The sequence below is a fragment of the Anabrus simplex genome, chromosome 6, assembly GCF_040414725.1.
Source record: "Anabrus simplex isolate iqAnaSimp1 chromosome 6, ASM4041472v1, whole genome shotgun sequence".
Taxonomy (NCBI): Eukaryota; Metazoa; Arthropoda; class Insecta; order Orthoptera; family Tettigoniidae; genus Anabrus; species Anabrus simplex.
The window spans coordinates 347806225-347834110 of NC_090270.1; the positions used below are offsets into that span (position 1 = coordinate 347806225).

At 47.9% G+C, this 27886-nt stretch overlaps 3 protein-coding genes and 3 non-coding genes across 6 annotated transcripts; all 6 read left to right on the plus strand.

Moving 5' to 3' along the window:
• Positions 1 to 5352: 5352 nt before the first annotated feature.
• Positions 5353 to 5724, plus strand: LOC137501246 (histone H2B). The gene has a single exon (XM_068228152.1). It carries the CDS (start codon positions 5353 to 5355, stop codon positions 5722 to 5724), a length of 372 nt encoding a protein of 123 aa, XP_068084253.1.
• A 705-nt stretch (positions 5725 to 6429) lies between these two features.
• LOC137501366 (5S ribosomal RNA) lies at positions 6430 to 6548 on the plus strand. Its single transcript, XR_011018510.1, has one exon. It is a non-coding gene; the product is annotated as a 5S ribosomal RNA (ribosomal RNA).
• Positions 6549 to 14541: 7993 nt separating this feature from the next.
• LOC137501247 (histone H2B) lies at positions 14542 to 14913 on the plus strand. The gene has a single exon (XM_068228153.1). The coding sequence runs from the start codon at positions 14542 to 14544 to the stop codon at positions 14911 to 14913; it is 372 nt and encodes a 123-aa protein (XP_068084254.1).
• A 699-nt stretch (positions 14914 to 15612) lies between these two features.
• On the plus strand, positions 15613 to 15731 carry LOC137501367 (5S ribosomal RNA). The gene has a single exon (XR_011018511.1). It is a non-coding gene; the product is annotated as a 5S ribosomal RNA (ribosomal RNA).
• Positions 15732 to 25938: 10207 nt separating this feature from the next.
• On the plus strand, positions 25939 to 26310 carry LOC137501248 (histone H2B). The gene has a single exon (XM_068228154.1). The coding sequence runs from the start codon at positions 25939 to 25941 to the stop codon at positions 26308 to 26310; it is 372 nt and encodes a 123-aa protein (XP_068084255.1).
• Positions 26311 to 27009: 699 nt separating this feature from the next.
• LOC137501368 (5S ribosomal RNA) lies at positions 27010 to 27128 on the plus strand. The gene has a single exon (XR_011018512.1). It is a non-coding gene; the product is annotated as a 5S ribosomal RNA (ribosomal RNA).
• The last annotated feature ends 758 nt before the right edge of the window (positions 27129 to 27886 follow it).

Sequence of the window (27886 nt, forward strand, 5' to 3'; positions counted from 1 at the left end):
CGCACCGTGACCATGGCTGACACTGCAACAGCATCGGCAGCATCCGCACCCGCCTCGGCTCCGGCCCAGGCGTCGCCCAAGAAGAACAAGGCTTCCGCATCCAAGAAACCTCGCACCAAGCCTGCACATCCGAAAACCTCCGAGATGGTGGGCAGTGCCATCAAGAGCCTCAAGGAGCGAGGTGGATCTTCTCTCCAAGCTATCAAGAAGTACATCTCTGCCAACTACAAGGTGGACTCTGAGAAGCTGGCCCCATTCATCAAGAAGTACCTGAAATCTGCTGTGGCTTCCGGAGAGCTGGTCCAGACCAAGGGGAAGGGAGCTTCAGGTTCCTTCAAACTCGCCTCAGCTGCCAAGCCGGAGAAAGCCAGCGCAGCCCCTGTCAAGCGGTCCGCCGCCCCCAAGGAGAAGCGCATCCCCAAGGCGAAGAAGGCTGGGGGAGCCAAGGCTGCAGCCAAGAAAGCCATTTCCAAAAAGCCTGCTGAGAAGAAGAAGGCAGCTCCTGCTCCCAAACCAAAGCAGAAGGCTCCTTCCAAGGCTAAGAAGGCCGCCAAGGTGCCCACTAAGAAACCTAAGGCACCTAAGCCTAAAAAGGCCGCTAAGCCCAAGGCCTCGCCTAAAAAGGCACCTGCAAAAAGGAAGTGAGAACCCTCGAGGTTCTTACACTACCCGTGCACCTCTTGCTCTCACGAGAGCGGAGGTTGCAAAAACGGCCCTTATCAGGGCCATCACCTTCTTTCTAAAAGAGCCTATGAAGTCTTTGAATGTGAACCCTGGCCTCTCTCCTACCTCTGTCTCATAAAGAGGCAAGTGTGCACAAGTGCCCCACTACTCTCTTATTATTATTATTATTATTATTATTATTATTATTATTATTATTATTATTATTATTTAGTATTTTCTTTACTGTTATTGCACTTGGAGTTTTCCTTAATCCCCTTGGCACAACAACCACCATCAAGATTTATATACTTTGTTATTATTATTATTATTATTATTATTATTATCAACATCGCCTTTATTATTCAGTATTTTCTTTACTATGATTACTCTAGGACTCTTCGCATCGTCCTGTGGAATAAAAAATAAAATAAAAAAACCCACCGCCATCCAGATGTATATACTTTGTCGTTGTTGTTATTATTATTATTATTATTATTATTATTATTATTATTATTATTATTAAGTTTTGTGTCTACTGCGCTTGCACTTGGAAGGTTCACATCATCCCCTGGAAACAACAACAACCACCACCACCACCACCATCATCATCATCAAGATTTATATTATTATTATTTATTTCCTTTTAAAGAATATTTTAATTCACTGCCCGTGCTAGCTCAGAGACTACGACTGCTCTTTCTGGGATATTTTGGTGGCCCTGAAAAGGGCCGTTTGGTGAAAGGTTCAGCGTTAAGCTAGCTCTGGACTTAGGCACGCTCCCCTCGGATGCGGCGGGCGAGCTGGATGTCCTTTGGCATGATGGTGACACGCTTGGCATGGATGGCACACAAGTTGGTGTCTTCGAAAAGACCCACCAGGTAGGCTTCGCTGGCCTCCTGCAAGGCCATGACGGCCGAGCTCTGGAAGCGCAGGTCAGTCTTGAAGTCCTGAGCTATTTCTCTCACGAGCCGCTGGAAAGGCAGCTTGCGGATGAGCAGCTCGGTGCTCTTCTGGTAGCGCCTGATCTCACGGAGGGCCACGGTACCGGGCCTGTACCGATGAGGCTTCTTCACTCCACCCGTGGCAGGCGCGCTCTTACGGGCAGCCTTGGTTGCCAGCTGCTTGCGGGGGGCCTTGCCTCCGGTGGATTTACGTGCAGTCTGCTTCGTCCGGGCCATGACGTACGGTACTCACTGTCGACACGCTGCAGGGAGAATAACAGGAGCTCGCTCCCGCTCGCCTTGTTTTATTCCTTCGCTTCCCCCTCCCTGTGCTGCTGCAGCGCTGCCATTCGCTAGCCAGTTGCCGACGTCACCGGGGCCAGGCTCGTTCAACAAAAGCACAGGCAAAAGCGGGGCCTGGCACATTCGAGCTCTGAACTCGCTGTTGTACTGATCTACCATGACCGGACGAGGCAAGGGAGGAAAGGGACTCGGCAAAGGAGGCGCCAAGCGTCACAGGAAGGTGCTCCGAGACAACATCCAGGGCATCACCAAGCCTGCCATCAGACGTCTCGCCCGCAGAGGTGGGGTCAAGCGTATCTCGGGCCTAATCTACGAGGAGACTCGTGGCGTGCTCAAGGTTTTCCTGGAGAACGTCATCCGGGATGCCGTAACATACACCGAGCACGCCAAGAGGAAGACCGTGACCGCCATGGACGTAGTGTACGCCCTCAAGAGACAGGGACGTACCCTTTACGGTTTCGGCGGTTAGATCTCTTCCGAGCGTGCTCCCGGCAGGGGGCATGCAGTGTTTAAAAAAAACGGCCCTTTTCAGGGCCACCACTTACCTCTCAAAAGAGCTTAGTGTCCCGTGTCCAGTACTCCTCTAGCATTGCTTGTGCAGCACTTCTTCCTAGGAGGTACTGTACTGTACACTTCTGCTCGAGCCCTGCAGAGAAGAAAATATGCCCTCAACGTTAGTAATGAAGTCTAGTCTGAAGTTTATTTTTAATGGACACTAGATATCTGTATCTGATCCTCTCTCTCTCTCTCTCTCTCTCTCTCTCTCTTTCTTTCTTTCTTTCTGTCTTTCTTTCTTTCATTTGGAAACTAATCACATGGCTTCTTTCTAAATAAATAAATAAATAAATAAATAATTAAATAATTAAATAAATAATCTGATAACCTACTCCAGTTTTGAAGGTTATACCGTAAACTGGTATGATATTAAAAGTACTTCTTATGAAACCTTCCTTCCTTCCTTCCTTCCTTCCTTCCTTCCTTCCTTCCTTCCTTCCTTCCTTCCTTCCTTCCTTCCTTCCTTCAATAAATAAACTGTGTAATATATCTTTAAGTTGGCTAGGCTATTTTCTGTCCTAAACACTAAATTCCAGCATCTGTTGCTACTGAAGGGACACTAAACACAGTTCTTCTCTTTGTTGTTGTTGTTGTTGTTGTTCTTCTTCTTCTTCTTCTTGGTTTCACTATTATTATTATTATTATTATTATTATTATTATTATTATTATTATTATTATTAGAGACTTATATGTACTGTACTGCTCTTTCTCTTTTGATACGTCTTTTACTACTGAGCAATAAAGCCTGACAAGCAACTCTTTCCTTAACCAGCTGGTGGCCCTGAAAAGGGCCGTTTTTTTAAATTTTTGCCTGGGAAACCAAGGCTAAGGCAATTAAGCCTTCTTCTCGGTCTTCTTGGGCAGGAGCACTGCCTGAATATTGGGCAGCACACCTCCCTGGGCAATGGTCACACCAGACAGGAGTTTGTTTAACTCCTCATCGTTACGTATGGCCAACTGCAAGTGACGGGGGATGATCCTCGTCTTCTTGTTGTCACGGGCTGCATTGCCTGCCAACTCAAGAACTTCAGCAGCCAGGTACTCCATGACCGCAGCCAGGTACACGGGGGCACCAGCACCCACTCGCTCTGCATAGTTTCCCTTGCGGAGGAGACGGTGGATACGCCCGACAGGAAACTGCAGGCCTGCACGGCTGGAACGGCTTTTGGACTTGCCCTTAACTTTTCCTCCCTTGCCTCGTCCTGACATGATGCTCTGCTAGTCTGCTTCGCACCAAATGGTATTTTTCCGACTAGTGACCACCAGTTTTGTACTCTGGCAGGTTACGCGAGCCAGCGAGCCAGCCAATGAGGCTGCAGCTAGTTCGCCCCCATTGGCTAGTACGACACAGGCGTTTTCTTTCAAATACACGCTGAAACCGGGTGCCCCCAGCCAGCCAGCCAGCGATTCCAGGCCTAGCACTCTGCCTGGACGGAGCCATACCATCTCGGCTCCGCGTTTCTTACCAAGGGTGGTTGTTCACTGCAGCTCCAGCCAAGACTCCCAGCAAGATGGCCGCCAAGTCCGGAGCTCTCCAGCTCCCACCGCCACAGCAGAGGCCATATCACTCAGCGCTCGCCCGCTACTGCGAGCAGCCAATCACAGCTCTCCGCCAAGACCCAGCCACGAATCACTGCCCCAGGCTACCGGCACCAAGTCTCACGCAAGTCTGGCAGCCTACTACCAAGTCCAGGGCATCATTCGAGCAAATTTGTCACCGTGAGCCGTGCGTCCTGACTTCGCAACTTGTCGGTGGCGTTAACCACTTAAAAAACTACCCCTGTTGCGACTTAGGCGCCGGCTCACCAGCTTCCAGGTCCGCCCAGTGCGTTTGACCCCATCACGTCCCCCTGAAATACAATGGGGCTCCCTGGCTCCCCTCAGGTTGGGGGTCTACAGGGTACGTGCTCTTTGGCAACCTGTAGCTACCTGCCCACTGGCAACCAATCTGGGGTACCTGGCCCCCATTTTTCCCAGCCAAGAGTTTCCGTCTAGGCTCCACACCGCCAAGCCCAGCCAAGTCAAGCCTGCAAACGTGGTCTGTGGCTCCGAAAACGGAACCTCGGCTCATCATCGGACTGAGCGCTCCCTGTCCCCCCCCCCGCAGTTGTGCGGCTACCATACGGCAACTAGCGTGGTAGGTGCGCAGGTCACTCATGTCCTTCATAATCATCGGACTGAGCGCTCCCTGTCCCCCCCCCCCCGCAGTTGTGCGGCTACCATACGGCAACTTGTGGGGTGGGTGCGCGGGTCACTCATGTCCATCATAATCATCCCTCTCATCCCACCTGTCCCCCCCCCCTGTTGTACGGTCCCCATACGGCAACTTGTGGGGTGGGTGCGCAGGTCACCCATGTCCATCATAATCATCCCTCTCATCCTCACATGCCCAGGAATCCGCCCAGCTTCCACTACAGGGCCCCCTCGGTGGATCGAGTAGCCGAGACCCTGTAATCCTAAATCTACTCTTCCAGCTCTCACCTCCCTGCCAATTATCCAAGGCCATGAAACCCAGCACACATGACCCAGTCAAGAGTCATCCCTTCCTCACTACATGCCTTCTTCACCCACACCTGAATACATGCCACACCATAACCCTGCTACCAAGCATTAGTAACTTGAGCACTATTAGTTAAGCGAAGAGGGGGTTTTTTCATCTCTGACGTGGCGAACCTGTTTTCTCCACGACAGATTGCTTTTCCCCCACTAGTGTATTGCGCGATTTTAGAGATGTTTTCCGACTTTCGGAGACTTCGCAGAGACCGATGAGTAAGGAGGCCTATGTGCGCCTCGGGACTCTCGAGAAATAGATATCAACAAAAAAAAAAAAAAAAAAAAAAAAGTGCCCCCAGCCATTCGTTTGGATTCTCAGTAGCTACACGAGACAACCATGCCTCCTAAGACTAGCGGAAAGGCCGCCAAGAAAGCCGGCAAGGCCCAGAAGAACATCTCCAAGGGAGATAAGAAGAAGAAGCGCAAGAGGAAGGAGAGCTACGCCATCTACATCTACAAAGTACTTAAACAGGTACACCCTGATACTGGCATCTCCAGCAAGGCGATGAGCATCATGAACAGCTTCGTCAACGACATCTTCGAACGTATCGCCGCTGAAGCTTCCCGTCTGGCCCACTACAACAAGCGCTCCACCATCACTAGTCGGGAGATCCAGACTGCCGTCCGTCTCTTGCTGCCCGGAGAGCTGGCCAAGCACGCCGTCAGCGAGGGCACCAAAGCAGTCACCAAATACACCAGCTCCAAGTAAGGAGCTACAGGGAATAACCACCCTTCTTAAGAAACGGCCCTTTTCAGGGCCACCACACCTTTAAAAAAAAGAGCAGTTGTGTTAGCCTCTTACCCTTAAGCAAACCAAAGGCAAGTGAAAAGGGGGACATCACATCAAAGTGGTTAGCATTGTTACTTTAAGGTCAAAAGAAATTAGAAAACCTCATAATAATAATAATAATAATAATAATAATAATAATAATAATAATAATAATAATTATAATAATTATAATAATAATAATCGTCGTCGTTAACACCATCATAGCCGGACGGATTATTCAGTCCTTTTGCCGCTTGAAACGACAATCGCACCGCCGTCAAGAACAACAACAACAACAACAACAACTACTACTACTACTACTACCACGGGGCCCTGGGTCTTTCTTTCTTTCTTTCTTTCTTTCTTTCTTTCTTTCTTTCTTTCTTTCTTTTCTTTCTTGAGGAGATTGGTTGGGATTGAATGTAGGCCCTGGGTCGAGTTGGGGTTAGGTTACGACGAAGTGAGGTTAAAACTACTCGGGTTAGGTTCCGCCGCGCCCCGCCGCGCGCGCTCAGTACCGCCCTCGTACGCTCCTCCGTCGCGATCTCCGAGCAAAGTCTCGTCTCGACAACGCGCCCGCCCACCTCCAAAGAATAAATAACCGTTGCCTTCTGTACACATGCATCTATGAAGACTTCCTTTCTCGCCAACGGCCATACCATGTTGAATACACCGGTTCTCGTCCGATCACCGCAGTTAAGCAACATTGGGCGTGGTCAGTACTTGGATGGGTGACCGCTTGGGAACACCACGTGCCGTTGGCTCAATTCCCTTTTTACCTACTATTCTGATCTCTAAATAACCCTTTATCATCAACTTTAGCCTTACGGCTGCACAAATGTCGAAATTGATCGATTTTTGTTACATGTGAAACTAACCAGATGTTCTTAACTTTCCAACATGATTCAAGTTTATTGTAGATACTTAACTTCCTCCGAGGTGCCCGCCTAACCTGACCTGACCTGATGATGATGATGATGATGATGATGATGATGATGATGATGATGATGGTTGTTATTATTATTATTATTATTATTATTATTATTATTATTATTGTTATTATGCGAGAGAGAGAGAGAGAGAGAGAGAGAGAGAGAGTGTGTGTGTGTGTGTGTGTGTGTGTGTGTGTGTGTGTGTGTGTGTGTGTGTGTGTGTGTGTGTGTGCTGTTATTTTTCTTTTAGGTTAGTGCAGCTTAGTGCGCCCTGTCTGTAGGAGGCCCCTCATGGATACTTAACTCTTCATTCTACTACGTCCTATTTCGCGTAAGATTACAGGTAAGAAGGGTAATCAGTGCCAGGGCGGAACGTGGGTTCGAATCTCCCTGCCCGCCAAGAAAATCGCGAGGAAGATGGTTTCCAAACAACGTCATCGACACTGTCGTGATAACAATGAAAGCCGTGTCCTAGCAACCGCACGCCGCATGTAGCAGCCCTTCAAAGAGGCGAAAAATGATTTCATTTTATGTTCTTTCAGGTAAGATAAGATACTATCGCTGACCCGTTGATATAACGACGACGTTCGGTAATAAGTTGCAAGTCTGTTGTGCGCTATTCTCTGCAGGTAACTGGGCGTCTCTCATAAGCTTGCTTACGAACGATGATGTACTAGTGCAGGAGAGTGACCCTTGTGCGCGTGTTCCGACAAATCGTAGCATTGACTCCCAGGACTTTGCATTTCTACCTAAGATGAGACGGTTTCCTAATAAGACTGAGAAAGTAACGTTTTCGACGACAAGTGTTAGTTGAAAGTGTCGTGACGTTTTAGGTTAGGTGACGTGAGGAAAGTGCTCGATTTCAGTAGCCTGCACGTCGGCTGACCGACCTTTCGGCAAGTGATGAATTCCATAGAACTAACCTCAACTCCCCATATCATTACCGTTACCGTCCTGGATTTAAATAGGCCATTCTGAGCTCAACTTGGCGAGTTCGATTCCGGTTCACTCCCTTGGTATTTGAATGGCCAAACACGTCGGCCTCATGCCTGTAGATTTACGGGCACGTAAAATAGAAGAACTCCTGCGGGACAAAATTTCGCCTCAGCGGCGTCTCCGGAAACGGTAAATAGTAGTTAGTGGGGCGTAAAGTAAATAACATTTTTCACTACCTACCACTACTAGTTCCTGTTAGGCCGGTAGGGATTTTTCGTACTTCGGCAATAATACGTCCATTTGCCCAGCACCTGAACACTGCGTACCTGTACGTCCTACTTTTTCCTCCTTACCTTAGTACTACCGGTTAGAATTCAAAGAATAGGGAGGTTAGGTATCCTGCGTCTAACACGGTCGCCCTTTCACTGCTACCCGGGTCCTATATCCTCTTTTCTGCTGAAGACAAACACCTCAACTTCTCTTCTTAATGTTATTAACTACAATCATCATCTTCATTACCTGATTGCTTTCACGAGTTCGCAGGAATTGATAGGCCTAGAATGGAGACCCTGTTCTAAGACATGATTGCAGCGAACCGAGAAAAGGGGCATAAACTGATCGTGGATCTGCTAACTTCAAGCTAAATTACGCACACTTTTATCATCACCAGTCTTGAAAACTGGGAAGGAGGCCTGCATCTTCTCATTACAGGGTAGATGCTAGATATTTCGGGTGCAAGATACTGCAGGTTAGGCTTGGATAACCTAAACTAATTAAGAAAAAATAAAAATCTTGAGGTACCGTACCGGTACTGGTCTGGTCTAGTCATACGAAGAGTAACCCTAGCGCAGCTGGCCTAAATACCATCAGGTCCCTTTACGCATATCCTCCCATGAATGTAAATGACTCGGTACCCCTCATTACGGTACTTCAATTGATATTTGAGGGAAGAGGACTCCTAATCCTCCTGTTTTCTTCCCAGGGTATTCTTTTACAGCACAAACTTGAGTAGTAGTAGTAGGAGTAGTAGTAGTAGTAGTAGTAGTAGTAGTAGTAGTAGTAGAAGGAAGGAAGGAAGGAAGGAAGGTTGTAGTCAGGAAGGGCATCCAGCCGTATAATCACACCGAATCCACATGGCGAGAGAAGTTGTGTTAACCGTGCATCTACCCTGTGTTAGATCCTTCCTTCCTGATTTCCATCTGCAAGTAAGAATTGAACGTCCAACGTGTTAACCCAACACGTATTCCTGCAATTCCCGGCGTCGTTCGGACCAGGAGAAAGAAAGAAAGAAAGAAAGAAAGAAAGAAAGAAAGAAAGAAAGAAAGAAAAAGTTCCTTACACGTCGAAAGGGACATAGCATTCTCGCGGTTTCGCACTTTACTGACCTTATTCTTTTTTGAGGTTAGGTATGCCGCTGTACTTGTAAGTCAAAGAAGTAATTGCGTAGCCTTTTTGTAATTACATTCGACGTAACCTCAAACTTTAATACTATTATTTGAAGTCAGTTCACGCGATCGTCTTCGTTCTATGCTGCTAATAGTGTGATCGATTCTCGGCGCAGCCAGTAGGTTATTTTAAGGAGGCATACTCTCACTTAATGGCAGCTTTGAGACCAAAGGTCGGTTACGAAAGTTAGGTAAAAGTCGTCGTCGTCGACATAGTAGTAGCGGTAGTTGTTTTTTTTTAAATAGCCTTAGCCTACTGTTGTTGTTGTTGTTTGAGTCACCAGTCCGTAGACTGGTTTGATGCAGCCCTCCACGCCACCCTATCCTGTGCCAACCTTTTCGTTTCTATGTAACTATTGCATCCTACATGTGCTTGTCATGTCCGTACCTTGGTCTACCCCTACAGTTCTTACCGCCTACACATCGTTCTAAAACCAACTGAATAAGTCCTGGGTGTCTTAAGATGGGTCCTATCATTGTATCTCTTGTTCTCATCCAATTTTTTCTGAAGTTGTTCTCTGTAGGCAGCTCCCTCGGAAGCTTCTGTCTACCTCAAGCTGTCCAACTTGAGGGAGGACGCGATCGGCTGTAATATTGGAACAATTAGTAATACCGCCTGGTGTAGATATACTATATATGGGCTTCTTTTCGATTGTGAATAGGCCTAGAGATATTCGGTCCTGGCTTTGTTGCCCGGGGTAGGCGGGACGTTTCTACCAGGCTGTGCTTCCCTCCTACAGGTCAGAGACAAAGTCTTTTGTGAGACTTAACCGGCTGTCTTCCGGTCTGGGCCTTTAGGTACGCCCTGAAATACACCTAGACGTTCTAGGATTCCTCTTTAACTAGGCTTCTCTTCTCTTCCCTTACAAGGGCCTTAAAACAGCAGGAAGTGAGAGAGGGTACCTGACCGTGAGGCAAGTGCCTATGGCCCTAAATACTGCGACTAAAATGAACTTAAAGAGCTAGCAAGAGACCTGGAATCTGACAAGTCGTGGAAACTAGTCCCTAATTTATATGTTTCCTTCTTTATGCCCTTTTATGCAATGCTATTAGAGGCAGATTACGGTGGGTCTCCTTGCTACTGCAGAAATCCACCTGAAGGCCGAACGTCCCTTGCTCTCATTCGAAAGTGGCTAGAGTCCACGAACAGTTCTCTGCCTTGGCAGCTAGAGGAAGGATGGGACTTCCTTCAGGTAAGCGGTGGTCGCTCCCGGGGGCGTCGCGACGACGGCGGCTGCCCCTAAATGTCGGCATGGAGAGGGAGCTGAGGAAATGCTGTCCATGGAACACACCTGCGCCAGGACGCCCTGAACAAGGCGGGCAGCACTTCTTTCATTTGAGGAGCAGCATTAATCCTTTGGCTATCCCTTCCTACCTTGAACTAAACCTTCCGCCGCCCCCACGGGACGCAGGGTGCACGAGAAAGGAGCTAGGAAGCACGTCCCCAACTTATCGCCGCGCAGCCCACCCGACAGCTAGCCTCTGCTGTTTCCTGCGCGGTCCGAGTAGCCTGATACACTCCGCCATTCGGGAAAATTTAACACATCATTCGCACCGTGACCATGGCTGACACTGCAACAGCATCGGCAGCATCCGCACCCGCCTCGGCTCCGGCCCAGGCGTCGCCCAAGAAGAACAAGGCTTCCGCATCCAAGAAACCTCGCACCAAGCCTGCACATCCGAAAACCTCCGAGATGGTGGGCAGTGCCATCAAGAGCCTCAAGGAGCGAGGTGGATCTTCTCTCCAAGCTATCAAGAAGTACATCTCTGCCAACTACAAGGTGGACTCTGAGAAGCTGGCCCCATTCATCAAGAAGTACCTGAAATCTGCTGTGGCTTCCGGAGAGCTGGTCCAGACCAAGGGGAAGGGAGCTTCAGGTTCCTTCAAACTCGCCTCAGCTGCCAAGCCGGAGAAAGCCAGCGCAGCCCCTGTCAAGCGGTCCGCCGCCCCCAAGGAGAAGCGCATCCCCAAGGCGAAGAAGGCTGGGGGAGCCAAGGCTGCAGCCAAGAAAGCCATTTCCAAAAAGCCTGCTGAGAAGAAGAAGGCAGCTCCTGCTCCCAAACCAAAGCAGAAGGCTCCTTCCAAGGCTAAGAAGGCCGCCAAGGTGCCCACTAAGAAACCTAAGGCACCTAAGCCTAAAAAGGCCGCTAAGCCCAAGGCCTCGCCTAAAAAGGCACCTGCAAAAAGGAAGTGAGAACCCTCGAGGTTCTTACACTACCCGTGCACCTCTTGCTCTCACGAGAGCGGAGGTTGCAAAAACGGCCCTTATCAGGGCCATCACCTTCTTTCTAAAAGAGCCTATGAAGTCTTTGAATGTGAACCCTGGCCTCTCTCCTACCTCTGTCTCATAAAGAGGCAAGTGTGCACAAGTGCCCCACTACTCTCTTATTATTATTATTATTATTATTATTATTATTATTATTATTATTATTATTATTATTATTATTTAGTATTTTCTTTACTGTTATTGCACTTGGAGTTTTCCTTAATCCCCTTGGCACAACAACCACCATCAAGATTTATATACTTTGTTATTATTATTATTATTATTATTATTATTATCAACATCGCCTTTATTATTCAGTATTTTCTTTACTATGATTACTCTAGGACTCTTCGCATCGTCCTGTGGAATAAAAAATAAAATAAAAAAACCCACCGCCATCCAGATGTATATACTTTGTCGTTGTTGTTATTATTATTATTATTATTATTATTATTATTATTATTATTATTATTAAGTTTTGTGTCTACTGCGCTTGCACTTGGAAGGTTCACATCATCCCCTGGAAACAACAACAACCACCACCACCACCATCATCATCATCAAGATTTATATTATTATTATTTATTTCCTTTTAAAGAATATTTTAATTCACTGCCCGTGCTAGCTCAGAGACTACGACTGCTCTTTCTGGGATATTTTGGTGGCCCTGAAAAGGGCCGTTTGGTGAAAGGTTCAGCGTTAAGCTAGCTCTGGACTTAGGCACGCTCCCCTCGGATGCGGCGGGCGAGCTGGATGTCCTTTGGCATGATGGTGACACGCTTGGCATGGATGGCACACAAGTTGGTGTCTTCGAAAAGACCCACCAGGTAGGCTTCGCTGGCCTCCTGCAAGGCCATGACGGCCGAGCTCTGGAAGCGCAGGTCAGTCTTGAAGTCCTGAGCTATTTCTCTCACGAGCCGCTGGAAAGGCAGCTTGCGGATGAGCAGCTCGGTGCTCTTCTGGTAGCGCCTGATCTCACGGAGGGCCACGGTACCGGGCCTGTACCGATGAGGCTTCTTCACTCCACCCGTGGCAGGCGCGCTCTTACGGGCAGCCTTGGTTGCCAGCTGCTTGCGGGGGGCCTTGCCTCCGGTGGATTTACGTGCAGTCTGCTTCGTCCGGGCCATGACGTACGGTACTCACTGTCGACACGCTGCAGGGAGAATAACAGGAGCTCGCTCCCGCTCGCCTTGTTTTATTCCTTCGCTTCCCCCTCCCTGTGCTGCTGCAGCGCTGCCATTCGCTAGCCAGTTGCCGACGTCACCGGGGCCAGGCTCGTTCAACAAAAGCACAGGCAAAAGCGGGGCCTGGCACATTCGAGCTCTGAACTCGCTGTTGTACTGATCTACCATGACCGGACGAGGCAAGGGAGGAAAGGGACTCGGCAAAGGAGGCGCCAAGCGTCACAGGAAGGTGCTCCGAGACAACATCCAGGGCATCACCAAGCCTGCCATCAGACGTCTCGCCCGCAGAGGTGGGGTCAAGCGTATCTCGGGCCTAATCTACGAGGAGACTCGTGGCGTGCTCAAGGTTTTCCTGGAGAACGTCATCCGGGATGCCGTAACATACACCGAGCACGCCAAGAGGAAGACCGTGACCGCCATGGACGTAGTGTACGCCCTCAAGAGACAGGGACGTACCCTTTACGGTTTCGGCGGTTAGATCTCTTCCGAGCGTGCTCCCGGCAGGGGGCATGCAGTGTTTAAAAAAAACGGCCCTTTTCAGGGCCACCACTTACCTCTCAAAAGAGCTTAGTGTCCCGTGTCCAGTACTCCTCTAGCATTGCTTGTGCAGCACTTCTTCCTAGGAGGTACTGTACTGTACACTTCTGCTCGAGCCCTGCAGAGAAGAAAATATGCCCTCAACGTTAGTAATGAAGTCTAGTCTGAAGTTTATTTTTAATGGACACTAGATATCTGTATCTGATCCTCTCTCTCTCTCTCTCTCTCTCTCTCTCTCTTTCTTTCTTTCTTTCTGTCTTTCTTTCTTTCATTTGGAAACTAATCACATGGCTTCTTTCTAAATAAATAAATAAATAAATAAATAATTAAATAATTAAATAAATAATCTGATAACCTACTCCAGTTTTGAAGGTTATACCGTAAACTGGTATGATATTAAAAGTACTTCTTATGAAACCTTCCTTCCTTCCTTCCTTCCTTCCTTCCTTCCTTCCTTCCTTCCTTCCTTCCTTCCTTCCTTCCTTCCTTCCTTCAATAAATAAACTGTGTAATATATCTTTAAGTTGGCTAGGCTATTTTCTGTCCTAAACACTAAATTCCAGCATCTGTTGCTACTGAAGGGACACTAAACACAGTTCTTCTCTTTGTTGTTGTTGTTGTTGTTGTTCTTCTTCTTCTTCTTCTTGGTTTCACTATTATTATTATTATTATTATTATTATTATTATTATTATTATTATTATTATTAGAGACTTATATGTACTGTACTGCTCTTTCTCTTTTGATACGTCTTTTACTACTGAGCAATAAAGCCTGACAAGCAACTCTTTCCTTAACCAGCTGGTGGCCCTGAAAAGGGCCGTTTTTTAAATTTTTGCCTGGGAAACCAAGGCTAAGGCAATTAAGCCTTCTTCTCGGTCTTCTTGGGCAGGAGCACTGCCTGAATATTGGGCAGCACACCTCCCTGGGCAATGGTCACACCAGACAGGAGTTTGTTTAACTCCTCATCGTTACGTATGGCCAACTGCAAGTGACGGGGGATGATCCTCGTCTTCTTGTTGTCACGGGCTGCATTGCCTGCCAACTCAAGAACTTCAGCAGCCAGGTACTCCATGACCGCAGCCAGGTACACGGGGGCACCAGCACCCACTCGCTCTGCATAGTTTCCCTTGCGGAGGAGACGGTGGATACGCCCGACAGGAAACTGCAGGCCTGCACGGCTGGAACGGCTTTTGGACTTGCCCTTAACTTTTCCTCCCTTGCCTCGTCCTGACATGATGCTCTGCTAGTCTGCTTCGCACCAAATGGTATTTTTCCGACTAGTGACCACCAGTTTTGTACTCTGGCAGGTTACGCGAGCCAGCGAGCCAGCCAATGAGGCTGCAGCTAGTTCGCCCCCATTGGCTAGTACGACACAGGCGTTTTCTTTCAAATACACGCTGAAACCGGGTGCCCCCAGCCATTCGTTTGGATTCTCAGTAGCTACACGAGACAACCATGCCTCCTAAGACTAGCGGAAAGGCCGCCAAGAAAGCCGGCAAGGCCCAGAAGAACATCTCCAAGGGAGATAAGAAGAAGAAGCGCAAGAGGAAGGAGAGCTACGCCATCTACATCTACAAAGTACTTAAACAGGTACACCCTGATACTGGCATCTCCAGCAAGGCGATGAGCATCATGAACAGCTTCGTCAACGACATCTTCGAACGTATCGCCGCTGAAGCTTCCCGTCTGGCCCACTACAACAAGCGCTCCACCATCACTAGTCGGGAGATCCAGACTGCCGTCCGTCTCTTGCTGCCCGGAGAGCTGGCCAAGCACGCCGTCAGCGAGGGCACCAAAGCAGTCACCAAATACACCAGCTCCAAGTAAGGAGCTACAGGGAATAACCACCCTTCTTAAGAAACGGCCCTTTTCAGGGCCACCACACCTTTAAAAAAAAGAGCAGTTGTGTTAGCCTCTTACCCTTAAGCAAACCAAAGGCAAGTGAAAAGGGGGACATCACATCAAAGTGGTTAGCATTGTTACTTTAAGGTCAAAAGAAATTAGAAAACCTCATAATAATAATAATAATAATAATAATAATAATAATAATAATAATAATTATAATAATTATAATAATAATAATCGTCGTCGTTAACACCATCATAGCCGGACGGATTATTCAGTCCTTTTGCCGCTTGAAACGACAATCGCACCGCCGTCAAGAACAACAACAACAACAACAACAACTACTACTACTACTACTACCACGGGGCCCTGGGTCTTTCTTTCTTTCTTTCTTTCTTTCTTTCTTTCTTTCTTTCTTTCTTTCTTTTCTTTCTTGAGGAGATTGGTTGGGATTGAATGTAGGCCCTGGGTCGAGTTGGGGTTAGGTTACGACGAAGTGAGGTTAAAACTACTCGGGTTAGGTTCCGCCGCGCCCCGCCGCGCGCGCTCAGTACCGCCCTCGTACGCTCCTCCGTCGCGATCTCCGAGCAAAGTCTCGTCTCGACAACGCGCCCGCCCACCTCCAAAGAATAAATAACCGTTGCCTTCTGTACACATGCATCTATGAAGACTTCCTTTCTCGCCAACGGCCATACCATGTTGAATACACCGGTTCTCGTCCGATCACCGCAGTTAAGCAACATTGGGCGTGGTCAGTACTTGGATGGGTGACCGCTTGGGAACACCACGTGCCGTTGGCTCAATTCCCTTTTTACCTACTATTCTGATCTCTAAATAACCCTTTATCATCAACTTTAGCCTTACGGCTGCACAAATGTCGAAATTGATCGATTTTTGTTACATGTGAAACTAACCAGATGTTCTTAACTTTCCAACATGATTCAAGTTTATTGTAGATACTTAACTTCCTCCGAGGTGCCCGCCTAACCTGACCTGACCTGATGATGATGATGATGATGATGATGATGATGATGATGATGATGATGGTTGTTATTATTATTATTATTATTATTATTATTATTATTATTATTATTGTTATTATGCGAGAGAGAGAGAGAGAGAGAGAGAGAGAGAGAGAGAGTGTGTGTGTGTGTGTGTGTGTGTGTGTGTGTGTGTGTGTGTGTGTGTGTGTGTGTGCTGTTATTTTTCTTTTAGGTTAGTGCAGCTTAGTGCGCCCTGTCTGTAGGAGGCCCCTCATGGATACTTAACTCTTCATTCTACTACGTCCTATTTCGCGTAAGATTACAGGTAAGAAGGGTAATCAGTGCCAGGGCGGAACGTGGGTTCGAATCTCCCTGCCCGCCAAGAAAATCGCGAGGAAGATGGTTTCCAAACAACGTCATCGACACTGTCGTGATAACAATGAAAGCCGTGTCCTAGCAACCGCACGCCGCATGTAGCAGCCCTTCAAAGAGGCGAAAAATGATTTCATTTTATGTTCTTTCAGGTAAGATAAGATACTATCGCTGACCCGTTGATATAACGACGACGTTCGGTAATAAGTTGCAAGTCTGTTGTGCGCTATTCTCTGCAGGTAACTGGGCGTCTCTCATAAGCTTGCTTACGAACGATGATGTACTAGTGCAGGAGAGTGACCCTTGTGCGCGTGTTCCGACAAATCGTAGCATTGACTCCCAGGACTTTGCATTTCTACCTAAGATGAGACGGTTTCCTAATAAGACTGAGAAAGTAACGTTTTCGACGACAAGTGTTAGTTGAAAGTGTCGTGACGTTTTAGGTTAGGTGACGTGAGGAAAGTGCTCGATTTCAGTAGCCTGCACGTCGGCTGACCGACCTTTCGGCAAGTGATGAATTCCATAGAACTAACCTCAACTCCCCATATCATTACCGTTACCGTCCTGGATTTAAATAGGCCATTCTGAGCTCAACTTGGCGAGTTCGATTCCGGTTCACTCCCTTGGTATTTGAATGGCCAAACACGTCGGCCTCATGCCTGTAGATTTACGGGCACGTAAAATAGAAGAACTCCTGCGGGACAAAATTTCGCCTCAGCGGCGTCTCCGGAAACGGTAAATAGTAGTTAGTGGGGCGTAAAGTAAATAACATTTTTCACTACCTACCACTACTAGTTCCTGTTAGGCCGGTAGGGATTTTTCGTACTTCGGCAATAATACGTCCATTTGCCCAGCACCTGAACACTGCGTACCTGTACGTCCTACTTTTTCCTCCTTACCTTAGTACTACCGGTTAGAATTCAAAGAATAGGGAGGTTAGGTATCCTGCGTCTAACACGGTCGCCCTTTCACTGCTACCCGGGTCCTATATCCTCTTTTCTGCTGAAGACAAACACCTCAACTTCTCTTCTTAATGTTATTAACTACAATCATCATCTTCATTACCTGATTGCTTTCACGAGTTCGCAGGAATTGATAGGCCTAGAATGGAGACCCTGTTCTAAGACATGATTGCAGCGAACCGAGAAAAGGGGCATAAACTGATCGTGGATCTGCTAACTTCAAGCTAAATTACGCACACTTTTATCATCACCAGTCTTGAAAACTGGGAAGGAGGCCTGCATCTTCTCATTACAGGGTAGATGCTAGATATTTCGGGTGCAAGATACTGCAGGTTAGGCTTGGATAACCTAAACTAATTAAGAAAAAATAAAAATCTTGAGGTACCGTACCGGTACTGGTCTGGTCTAGTCATACGAAGAGTAACCCTAGCGCAGCTGGCCTAAATACCATCAGGTCCCTTTACGCATATCCTCCCATGAATGTAAATGACTCGGTACCCCTCATTACGGTACTTCAATTGATATTTGAGGGAAGAGGACTCCTAATCCTCCTGTTTTCTTCCCAGGGTATTCTTTTACAGCACAAACTTGAGTAGTAGTAGTAGGAGTAGTAGTAGTAGTAGTAGTAGTAGTAGTAGTAGTAGTAGAAGGAAGGAAGGAAGGAAGGAAGGTTGTAGTCAGGAAGGGCATCCAGCCGTATAATCACACCGAATCCACATGGCGAGAGAAGTTGTGTTAACCGTGCATCTACCCTGTGTTAGATCCTTCCTTCCTGATTTCCATCTGCAAGTAAGAATTGAACGTCCAACGTGTTAACCCAACACGTATTCCTGCAATTCCCGGCGTCGTTCGGACCAGGAGAAAGAAAGAAAGAAAGAAAGAAAGAAAGAAAGAAAGAAAGAAAGAAAGAAAAAGTTCCTTACACGTCGAAAGGGACATAGCATTCTCGCGGTTTCGCACTTTACTGACCTTATTCTTTTTTGAGGTTAGGTATGCCGCTGTACTTGTAAGTCAAAGAAGTAATTGCGTAGCCTTTTTGTAATTACATTCGACGTAACCTCAAACTTTAATACTATTATTTGAAGTCAGTTCACGCGATCGTCTTCGTTCTATGCTGCTAATAGTGTGATCGATTCTCGGCGCAGCCAGTAGGTTATTTTAAGGAGGCATACTCTCACTTAATGGCAGCTTTGAGACCAAAGGTCGGTTACGAAAGTTAGGTAAAAGTCGTCGTCGTCGACATAGTAGTAGCGGTAGTTGTTTTTTTTTAAATAGCCTTAGCCTACTGTTGTTGTTGTTGTTTGAGTCACCAGTCCGTAGACTGGTTTGATGCAGCCCTCCACGCCACCCTATCCTGTGCCAACCTTTTCGTTTCTATGTAACTATTGCATCCTACATGTGCTTGTCATGTCCGTACCTTGGTCTACCCCTACAGTTCTTACCGCCTACACATCGTTCTAAAACCAACTGAATAAGTCCTGGGTGTCTTAAGATGGGTCCTATCATTGTATCTCTTGTTCTCATCCAATTTTTTCTGAAGTTGTTCTCTGTAGGCAGCTCCCTCGGAAGCTTCTGTCTACCTCAAGCTGTCCAACTTGAGGGAGGACGCGATCGGCTGTAATATTGGAACAATTAGTAATACCGCCTGGTGTAGATATACTATATATGGGCTTCTTTTCGATTGTGAATAGGCCTAGAGATATTCGGTCCTGGCTTTGTTGCCCGGGGTAGGCGGGACGTTTCTACCAGGCTGTGCTTCCCTCCTACAGGTCAGAGACAAAGTCTTTTGTGAGACTTAACCGGCTGTCTTCCGGTCTGGGCCTTTAGGTACGCCCTGAAATACACCTAGACGTTCTAGGATTCCTCTTTAACTAGGCTTCTCTTCTCTTCCCTTACAAGGGCCTTAAAACAGCAGGAAGTGAGAGAGGGTACCTGACCGTGAGGCAAGTGCCTATGGCCCTAAATACTGCGACTAAAATGAACTTAAAGAGCTAGCAAGAGACCTGGAATCTGACAAGTCGTGGAAACTAGTCCCTAATTTATATGTTTCCTTCTTTATGCCCTTTTATGCAATGCTATTAGAGGCAGATTACGGTGGGTCTCCTTGCTACTGCAGAAATCCACCTGAAGGCCGAACGTCCCTTGCTCTCATTCGAAAGTGGCTAGAGTCCACGAACAGTTCTCTGCCTTGGCAGCTAGAGGAAGGATGGGACTTCCTTCAGGTAAGCGGTGGTCGCTCCCGGGGGCGTCGCGACGACGGCGGCTGCCCCTAAATGTCGGCATGGAGAGGGAGCTGAGGAAATGCTGTCCATGGAACACACCTGCGCCAGGACGCCCTGAACAAGGCGGGCAGCACTTCTTTCATTTGAGGAGCAGCATTAATCCTTTGGCTATCCCTTCCTACCTTGAACTAAACCTTCCGCCGCCCCCACGGGACGCAGGGTGCACGAGAAAGGAGCTAGGAAGCACGTCCCCAACTTATCGCCGCGCAGCCCACCCGACAGCTAGCCTCTGCTGTTTCCTGCGCGGTCCGAGTAGCCTGATACACTCCGCCATTCGGGAAAATTTAACACATCATTCGCACCGTGACCATGGCTGACACTGCAACAGCATCGGCAGCATCCGCACCCGCCTCGGCTCCGGCCCAGGCGTCGCCCAAGAAGAACAAGGCTTCCGCATCCAAGAAACCTCGCACCAAGCCTGCACATCCGAAAACCTCCGAGATGGTGGGCAGTGCCATCAAGAGCCTCAAGGAGCGAGGTGGATCTTCTCTCCAAGCTATCAAGAAGTACATCTCTGCCAACTACAAGGTGGACTCTGAGAAGCTGGCCCCATTCATCAAGAAGTACCTGAAATCTGCTGTGGCTTCCGGAGAGCTGGTCCAGACCAAGGGGAAGGGAGCTTCAGGTTCCTTCAAACTCGCCTCAGCTGCCAAGCCGGAGAAAGCCAGCGCAGCCCCTGTCAAGCGGTCCGCCGCCCCCAAGGAGAAGCGCATCCCCAAGGCGAAGAAGGCTGGGGGAGCCAAGGCTGCAGCCAAGAAAGCCATTTCCAAAAAGCCTGCTGAGAAGAAGAAGGCAGCTCCTGCTCCCAAACCAAAGCAGAAGGCTCCTTCCAAGGCTAAGAAGGCCGCCAAGGTGCCCACTAAGAAACCTAAGGCACCTAAGCCTAAAAAGGCCGCTAAGCCCAAGGCCTCGCCTAAAAAGGCACCTGCAAAAAGGAAGTGAGAACCCTCGAGGTTCTTACACTACCCGTGCACCTCTTGCTCTCACGAGAGCGGAGGTTGCAAAAACGGCCCTTATCAGGGCCATCACCTTCTTTCTAAAAGAGCCTATGAAGTCTTTGAATGTGAACCCTGGCCTCTCTCCTACCTCTGTCTCATAAAGAGGCAAGTGTGCACAAGTGCCCCACTACTCTCTTATTATTATTATTATTATTATTATTATTATTATTATTATTATTATTATTATTATTATTTAGTATTTTCTTTACTGTTATTGCACTTGGAGTTTTCCTTAATCCCCTTGGCACAACAACCACCATCAAGATTTATATACTTTGTTATTATTATTATTATTATTATTATTATTATCAACATCGCCTTTATTATTCAGTATTTTCTTTACTATGATTACTCTAGGACTCTTCGCATCGTCCTGTGGAATAAAAAATAAAATAAAAAAACCCACCGCCATCCAGATGTATATACTTTGTCGTTGTTGTTATTATTATTATTATTATTATTATTATTATTATTATTATTATTATTATTAAGTTTTGTGTCTACTGCGCTTGCACTTGGAAGGTTCACATCATCCCCTGGAAACAACAACAACCACCACCACCACCATCATCATCATCAAGATTTATATTATTATTATTTATTTCCTTTTAAAGAATATTTTAATTCACTGCCCGTGCTAGCTCAGAGACTACGACTGCTCTTTCTGGGATATTTTGGTGGCCCTGAAAAGGGCCGTTTGGTGAAAGGTTCAGCGTTAAGCTAGCTCTGGACTTAGGCACGCTCCCCTCGGATGCGGCGGGCGAGCTGGATGTCCTTTGGCATGATGGTGACACGCTTGGCATGGATGGCACACAAGTTGGTGTCTTCGAAAAGACCCACCAGGTAGGCTTCGCTGGCCTCCTGCAAGGCCATGACGGCCGAGCTCTGGAAGCGCAGGTCAGTCTTGAAGTCCTGAGCTATTTCTCTCACGAGCCGCTGGAAAGGCAGCTTGCGGATGAGCAGCTCGGTGCTCTTCTGGTAGCGCCTGATCTCACGGAGGGCCACGGTACCGGGCCTGTACCGATGAGGCTTCTTCACTCCACCCGTGGCAGGCGCGCTCTTACGGGCAGCCTTGGTTGCCAGCTGCTTGCGGGGGGCCTTGCCTCCGGTGGATTTACGTGCAGTCTGCTTCGTCCGGGCCATGACGTACGGTACTCACTGTCGACACGCTGCAGGGAGAATAACAGGAGCTCGCTCCCGCTCGCCTTGTTTTATTCCTTCGCTTCCCCCTCCCTGTGCTGCTGCAGCGCTGCCATTCGCTAGCCAGTTGCCGACGTCACCGGGGCCAGGCTCGTTCAACAAAAGCACAGGCAAAAGCGGGGCCTGGCACATTCGAGCTCTGAACTCGCTGTTGTACTGATCTACCATGACCGGACGAGGCAAGGGAGGAAAGGGACTCGGCAAAGGAGGCGCCAAGCGTCACAGGAAGGTGCTCCGAGACAACATCCAGGGCATCACCAAGCCTGCCATCAGACGTCTCGCCCGCAGAGGTGGGGTCAAGCGTATCTCGGGCCTAATCTACGAGGAGACTCGTGGCGTGCTCAAGGTTTTCCTGGAGAACGTCATCCGGGATGCCGTAACATACACCGAGCACGCCAAGAGGAAGACCGTGACCGCCATGGACGTAGTGTACGCCCTCAAGAGACAGGGACGTACCCTTTACGGTTTCGGCGGTTAGATCTCTTCCGAGCGTGCTCCCGGCAGGGGGCATGCAGTGTTTAAAAAAAACGGCCCTTTTCAGGGCCACCACTTACCTCTCAAAAGAGCTTAGTGTCCCGTGTCCAGTACTCCTCTAGCATTGCTTGTGCAGCACTTCTTCCTAGGAGGTACTGTACTGTACACTTCTGCTCGAGCCCTGCAGAGAAGAAAATATGCCCTCAACGTTAGTAATGAAGTCTAGTCTGAAGTTTATTTTTAATGGACACTAGATATCTGTATCTGATCCTCTCTCTCTCTCTCTCTCTCTCTCTCTCTTTCTTTCTTTCTTTCTGTCTTTCTTTCTTTCATTTGGAAACTAATCACATGGCTTCTTTCTAAATAAATAAATAAATAAATAAATAATTAAATAATTAAATAAATAATCTGATAACCTACTCCAGTTTTGAAGGTTATACCGTAAACTGGTATGATATTAAAAGTACTTCTTATGAAACCTTCCTTCCTTCCTTCCTTCCTTCCTTCCTTCCTTCCTTCCTTCCTTCCTTCCTTCCTTCCTTCCTTCCTTCCTTCCTTCAATAAATAAACTGTGTAATATATCTTTAAGTTGGCTAGGCTATTTTCTGTCCTAAACACTAAATTCCAGCATCTGTTGCTACTGAAGGGACACTAAACACAGTTCTTCTCTTTGTTGTTGTTGTTGTTGTTGTTCTTCTTCTTCTTCTTCTTGGTTTCACTATTATTATTATTATTATTATTATTATTATTATTATTATTATTATTAGAGACTTATATGTACTGTACTGCTCTTTCTCTTTTGATACGTCTTTTACTACTGAGCAATAAAGCCTGACAAGCAACTCTTTCCTTAACCAGCTGGTGGCCCTGAAAAGGGCCGTTTTTTAAATTTTTGCCTGGGAAACCAAGGCTAAGGCAATTAAGCCTTCTTCTCGGTCTTCTTGGGCAGGAGCACTGCCTGAATATTGGGCAGCACACCTCCCTGGGCAATGGTCACACCAGACAGGAGTTTGTTTAACTCCTCATCGTTACGTATGGCCAACTGCAAGTGACGGGGGATGATCCTCGTCTTCTTGTTGTCACGGGCTGCATTGCCTGCCAACTCAAGAACTTCAGCAGCCAGGTACTCCATGACCGCAGCCAGGTACACGGGGGCACCAGCACCCACTCGCTCTGCATAGTTTCCCTTGCGGAGGAGACGGTGGATACGCCCGACAGGAAACTGCAGGCCTGCACGGCTGGAACGGCTTTTGGACTTGCCCTTAACTTTTCCTCCCTTGCCTCGTCCTGACATGATGCTCTGCTAGTCTGCTTCGCACCAAATGGTATTTTTCCGACTAGTGACCACCAGTTTTGTACTCTGGCAGGTTACGCGAGCCAGCGAGCCAGCCAATGAGGCTGCAGCTAGTTCGCCCCCATTGGCTAGTACGACACAGGCGTTTTCTTTCAAATACACGCTGAAACCGGGTGCCCCCAGCCATCTTACTCGTAAGATTCTCAATGCCCGGCGGCACGTTCAAGATGCTGCTCAAAATTCTCGTTTGCCTTCTGGTTCACATGATGACGAAGGTCTTTCCGATCTCCTCAAGGATTTGATCAAGATCAAAAATAGTTACCGGAAGAGATGGCAGCTCTATGGCGATCCCGCTGACCGGGCTGAATACAAGGAGCTAGCCAAGGTCGTCCGCCAACGCCTGCTGGAACGCAAGATTGAACAATGGGAGGACCTCTGTCGCACTCTCTCTGACAACGATTCCGACCGCGATTTCTGGCGGGTAACTCGCGGTCTGAAGCGGCAACGGGAACCCCGGCGTGCGATTCATGGCCGTCGGGGTCTCGTTTTCTCCCCTTTGGAAAAAGCTGAGGCCTTCGCTGACTCGATTGAGAGTCAGTGTGTACCCCACGATACGGCTGACGATGATGACGTTACTGAACGACTGGTAGCCCGCAAGGCCTCAGCTTTTCGGCTAACTAGGACGCCACGTGACCAAGTGACTGACGTAACACCTGCGGAGGTCCGCAAGTGCATCAAACGGCTAAACGAGAATAAGTCTCCCGGGGCTGATAGTGTGACGGTCAAGGAAATTAAATCCCTCCCCTATCGAGCAGTAGTCTTCCTTGCTACTATCTTCACAGCCTGTCTTTCTTTGGGTTACTTCCCTTCGGCCTGGAAGACTGCCAAGATGGTGGTCATTCCTAAGCCGGGGAAGGACAGGCTGTTCCCACAGAATTATCGACCTATCAGCCTTCTTTCTCACCTTTCCAAAATTTTCGAGAGACTTATTCTTCATCGTCTCAAGGGTTACCTTTCTACCAGTAATATACTGCGACCAGAGCAGTTTGGCTTCCGGTCCAAACGATCAGCTCCCCTAGCGGTTTTACGCTTAGTCCAGTATGTTACGGGATCGTTCAATATACGGCGTAGTGTGCCAGCGGTATTTTTCGATGTCCAAAAAGCTTTCGACACCGTCTGGCACGACAACCTCATCGTCAAACTCGTGGAACAATTTAAGGTTCCCACTTATTTGGTCAAAATTCTTCAATCCTACCTTAGGAATCGGCAATTTTTTGCTATTTGTGAAGGTGCCAAATCCACCCTTCGGCAACTCCTTGCGGGCGTGCCACAGGGTGGAGCCCTTTCACCTATCCTCTACGCCCTGTACGTGAACGATCTCCCGAAGGTTCCTGGTGTGGAAGTTCAACAGTTTGCGGATGACATCGCAGTTTATACCGCTCAGCGACGATATTGCGATGCCACCGCCAAACTTCAAGCTTGGATCGACAAATTTTTATACTGGTGTACCAAGAACAAGGCAAAAGTAAACCCGGACAAGACCCAAGCGATTCTGTTTTCGTACAGACGGCCGAAATTTCGTCATCTTCACATTCGCCGTCGAGAGTTACCATGGCTGAGCAAGGTGCGGTACCTTGGCTTGATCATCGATAGGGGCCTCACCTGGAGATGGAATATAGACCAGGCCCTCCAGCGGGCGTACGCCCGGGTGGTGGCCTTGAGCCCCCTTCTATTTAACAACCACCTAAGTATTAGGGTCAAGCGGTCCCTTTACTTAGCGTGTATCAGGCCCATTATCCTCTACGGTTGTGAGGCCTGGTGCTATATTCCAAAGACGCCTCTTGGTCGTCTCCAGGTGCTTCAGAGCAAGGTGCTTCGCCGCATGTCCCGCTCTCCATGGTACAAGTCCAATCTCTGTATTCATCGTCAGCTTCAAGTTCCTACCCTGTTTGAACAGATCAAGAAGGTGGTAAAGATGACGAAGTCTCGGATTCTTCTTTCCCAGTCGAGCGACGAGGGCATCGCCCTGCTAAAAAGGGTAATCAGGACCAGGAAACCCAACACTCGTTTCAAGTACCGGGGGCCCTGGCTCCTGTACAACAAATTCTAAGTTTCGACCCCGTTTATTCTCACGTTCTAAATTCTGTTTTTTGAGAGGACCCTTCTCCCTTGTTAACACCTGACGTCACGTAGCGATGAGGGGGTTTTCAGTTCTGACCTGCCGTTCTCCGGACAGGACAGAGTGATTTTCTCCCCCCCCAGTGTAGGCAAAAAGCGATTTTCCTGGCTCATCAGGGATTCCACGGACACCGATGAGTAATAGGGCACTATATTCGCCCTGGGGCTCCCATTGACTCGCTACCTTGGAAAAAAAAAAAAAAAAAAAAAAAAAGGGTGCCCCCAGCCATTCGTTTGGATTCTCAGTAGCTACACGAGACAACCATGCCTCCTAAGACTAGCGGAAAGGCCGCCAAGAAAGCCGGCAAGGCCCAGAAGAACATCTCCAAGGGAGATAAGAAGAAGAAGCGCAAGAGGAAGGAGAGCTACGCCATCTACATCTACAAAGTACTTAAACAGGTACACCCTGATACTGGCATCTCCAGCAAGGCGATGAGCATCATGAACAGCTTCGTCAACGACATCTTCGAACGTATCGCCGCTGAAGCTTCCCGTCTGGCCCACTACAACAAGCGCTCCACCATCACTAGTCGGGAGATCCAGACTGCCGTCCGTCTCTTGCTGCCCGGAGAGCTGGCCAAGCACGCCGTCAGCGAGGGCACCAAAGCAGTCACCAAATACACCAGCTCCAAGTAAGGAGCTACAGGGAATAACCACCCTTCTTAAGAAACGGCCCTTTTCAGGGCCACCACACCTTTAAAAAAAAGAGCAGTTGTGTTAGCCTCTTACCCTTAAGCAAACCAAAGGCAAGTGAAAAGGGGGACATCACATCAAAGTGGTTAGCATTGTTACTTTAAGGTCAAAAGAAATTAGAAAACCTCATAATAATAATAATAATAATAATAATAATAATAATAATAATAATAATTATAATAATTATAATAATAATAATCGTCGTCGTTAACACCATCATAGCCGGACGGATTATTCAGTCCTTTTGCCGCTTGAAACGACAATCGCACCGCCGTCAAGAACAACAACAACAACAACAACAACTACTACTACTACTACTACCACGGGGCCCTGGGTCTTTCTTTCTTTCTTTCTTTCTTTCTTTCTTTCTTTCTTTCTTTCTTTCTTTTCTTTCTTGAGGAGATTGGTTGGGATTGAATGTAGGCCCTGGGTCGAGTTGGGGTTAGGTTACGACGAAGTGAGGTTAAAACTACTCGGGTTAGGTTCCGCCGCGCCCCGCCGCGCGCGCTCAGTACCGCCCTCGTACGCTCCTCCGTCGCGATCTCCGAGCAAAGTCTCGTCTCGACAACGCGCCCGCCCACCTCCAAAGAATAAATAACCGTTGCCTTCTGTACACATGCATCTATGAAGACTTCCTTTCTCGCCAACGGCCATACCATGTTGAATACACCGGTTCTCGTCCGATCACCGCAGTTAAGCAACATTGGGCGTGGTCAGTACTTGGATGGGTGACCGCTTGGGAACACCACGTGCCGTTGGCTCAATTCCCTTTTTACCTACTATTCTGATCTCTAAATAACCCTTTATCATCAACTTTAGCCTTACGGCTGCACAAATGTCGAAATTGATCGATTTTTGTTACATGTGAAACTAACCAGATGTTCTTAACTTTCCAACATGATTCAAGTTTATTGTAGATACTTAACTTCCTCCGAGGTGCCCGCCTAACCTGACCTGACCTGATGATGATGATGATGATGATGATGATGATGATGATGATGATGATGGTTGTTATTATTATTATTATTATTATTATTATTATTATTATTGTTATTATGCGAGAGAGAGAGAGAGAGAGAGAGAGAGAGAGAGTGTGTGTGTGTGTGTGTGTGTGTGTGTGTGTGTGTGTGTGTGTGTGTGTGTGTGTGTGTGTGTGCTGTTATTTTTCTTTTAGGTTAGTGCAGCTTAGTGCGCCCTGTCTGTAGGAGGCCCCTCATGGATACTTAACTCTTCATTCTACTACGTCCTATTTCGCGTAAGATTACAGGTAAGAAGGGTAATCAGTGCCAGGGCGGAACGTGGGTTCGAATCTCCCTGCCCGCCAAGAAAATCGCGAGGAAGATGGTTTCCAAACAACGTCATCGACACTGTCGTGATAACAATGAAAGCCGTGTCCTAGCAACCGCACGCCGCATGTAGCAGCCCTTCAAAGAGGCGAAAAATGATTTCATTTTATGTTCTTTCAGGTAAGATAAGATACTATCGCTGACCCGTTGATATAACGACGACGTTCGGTAAT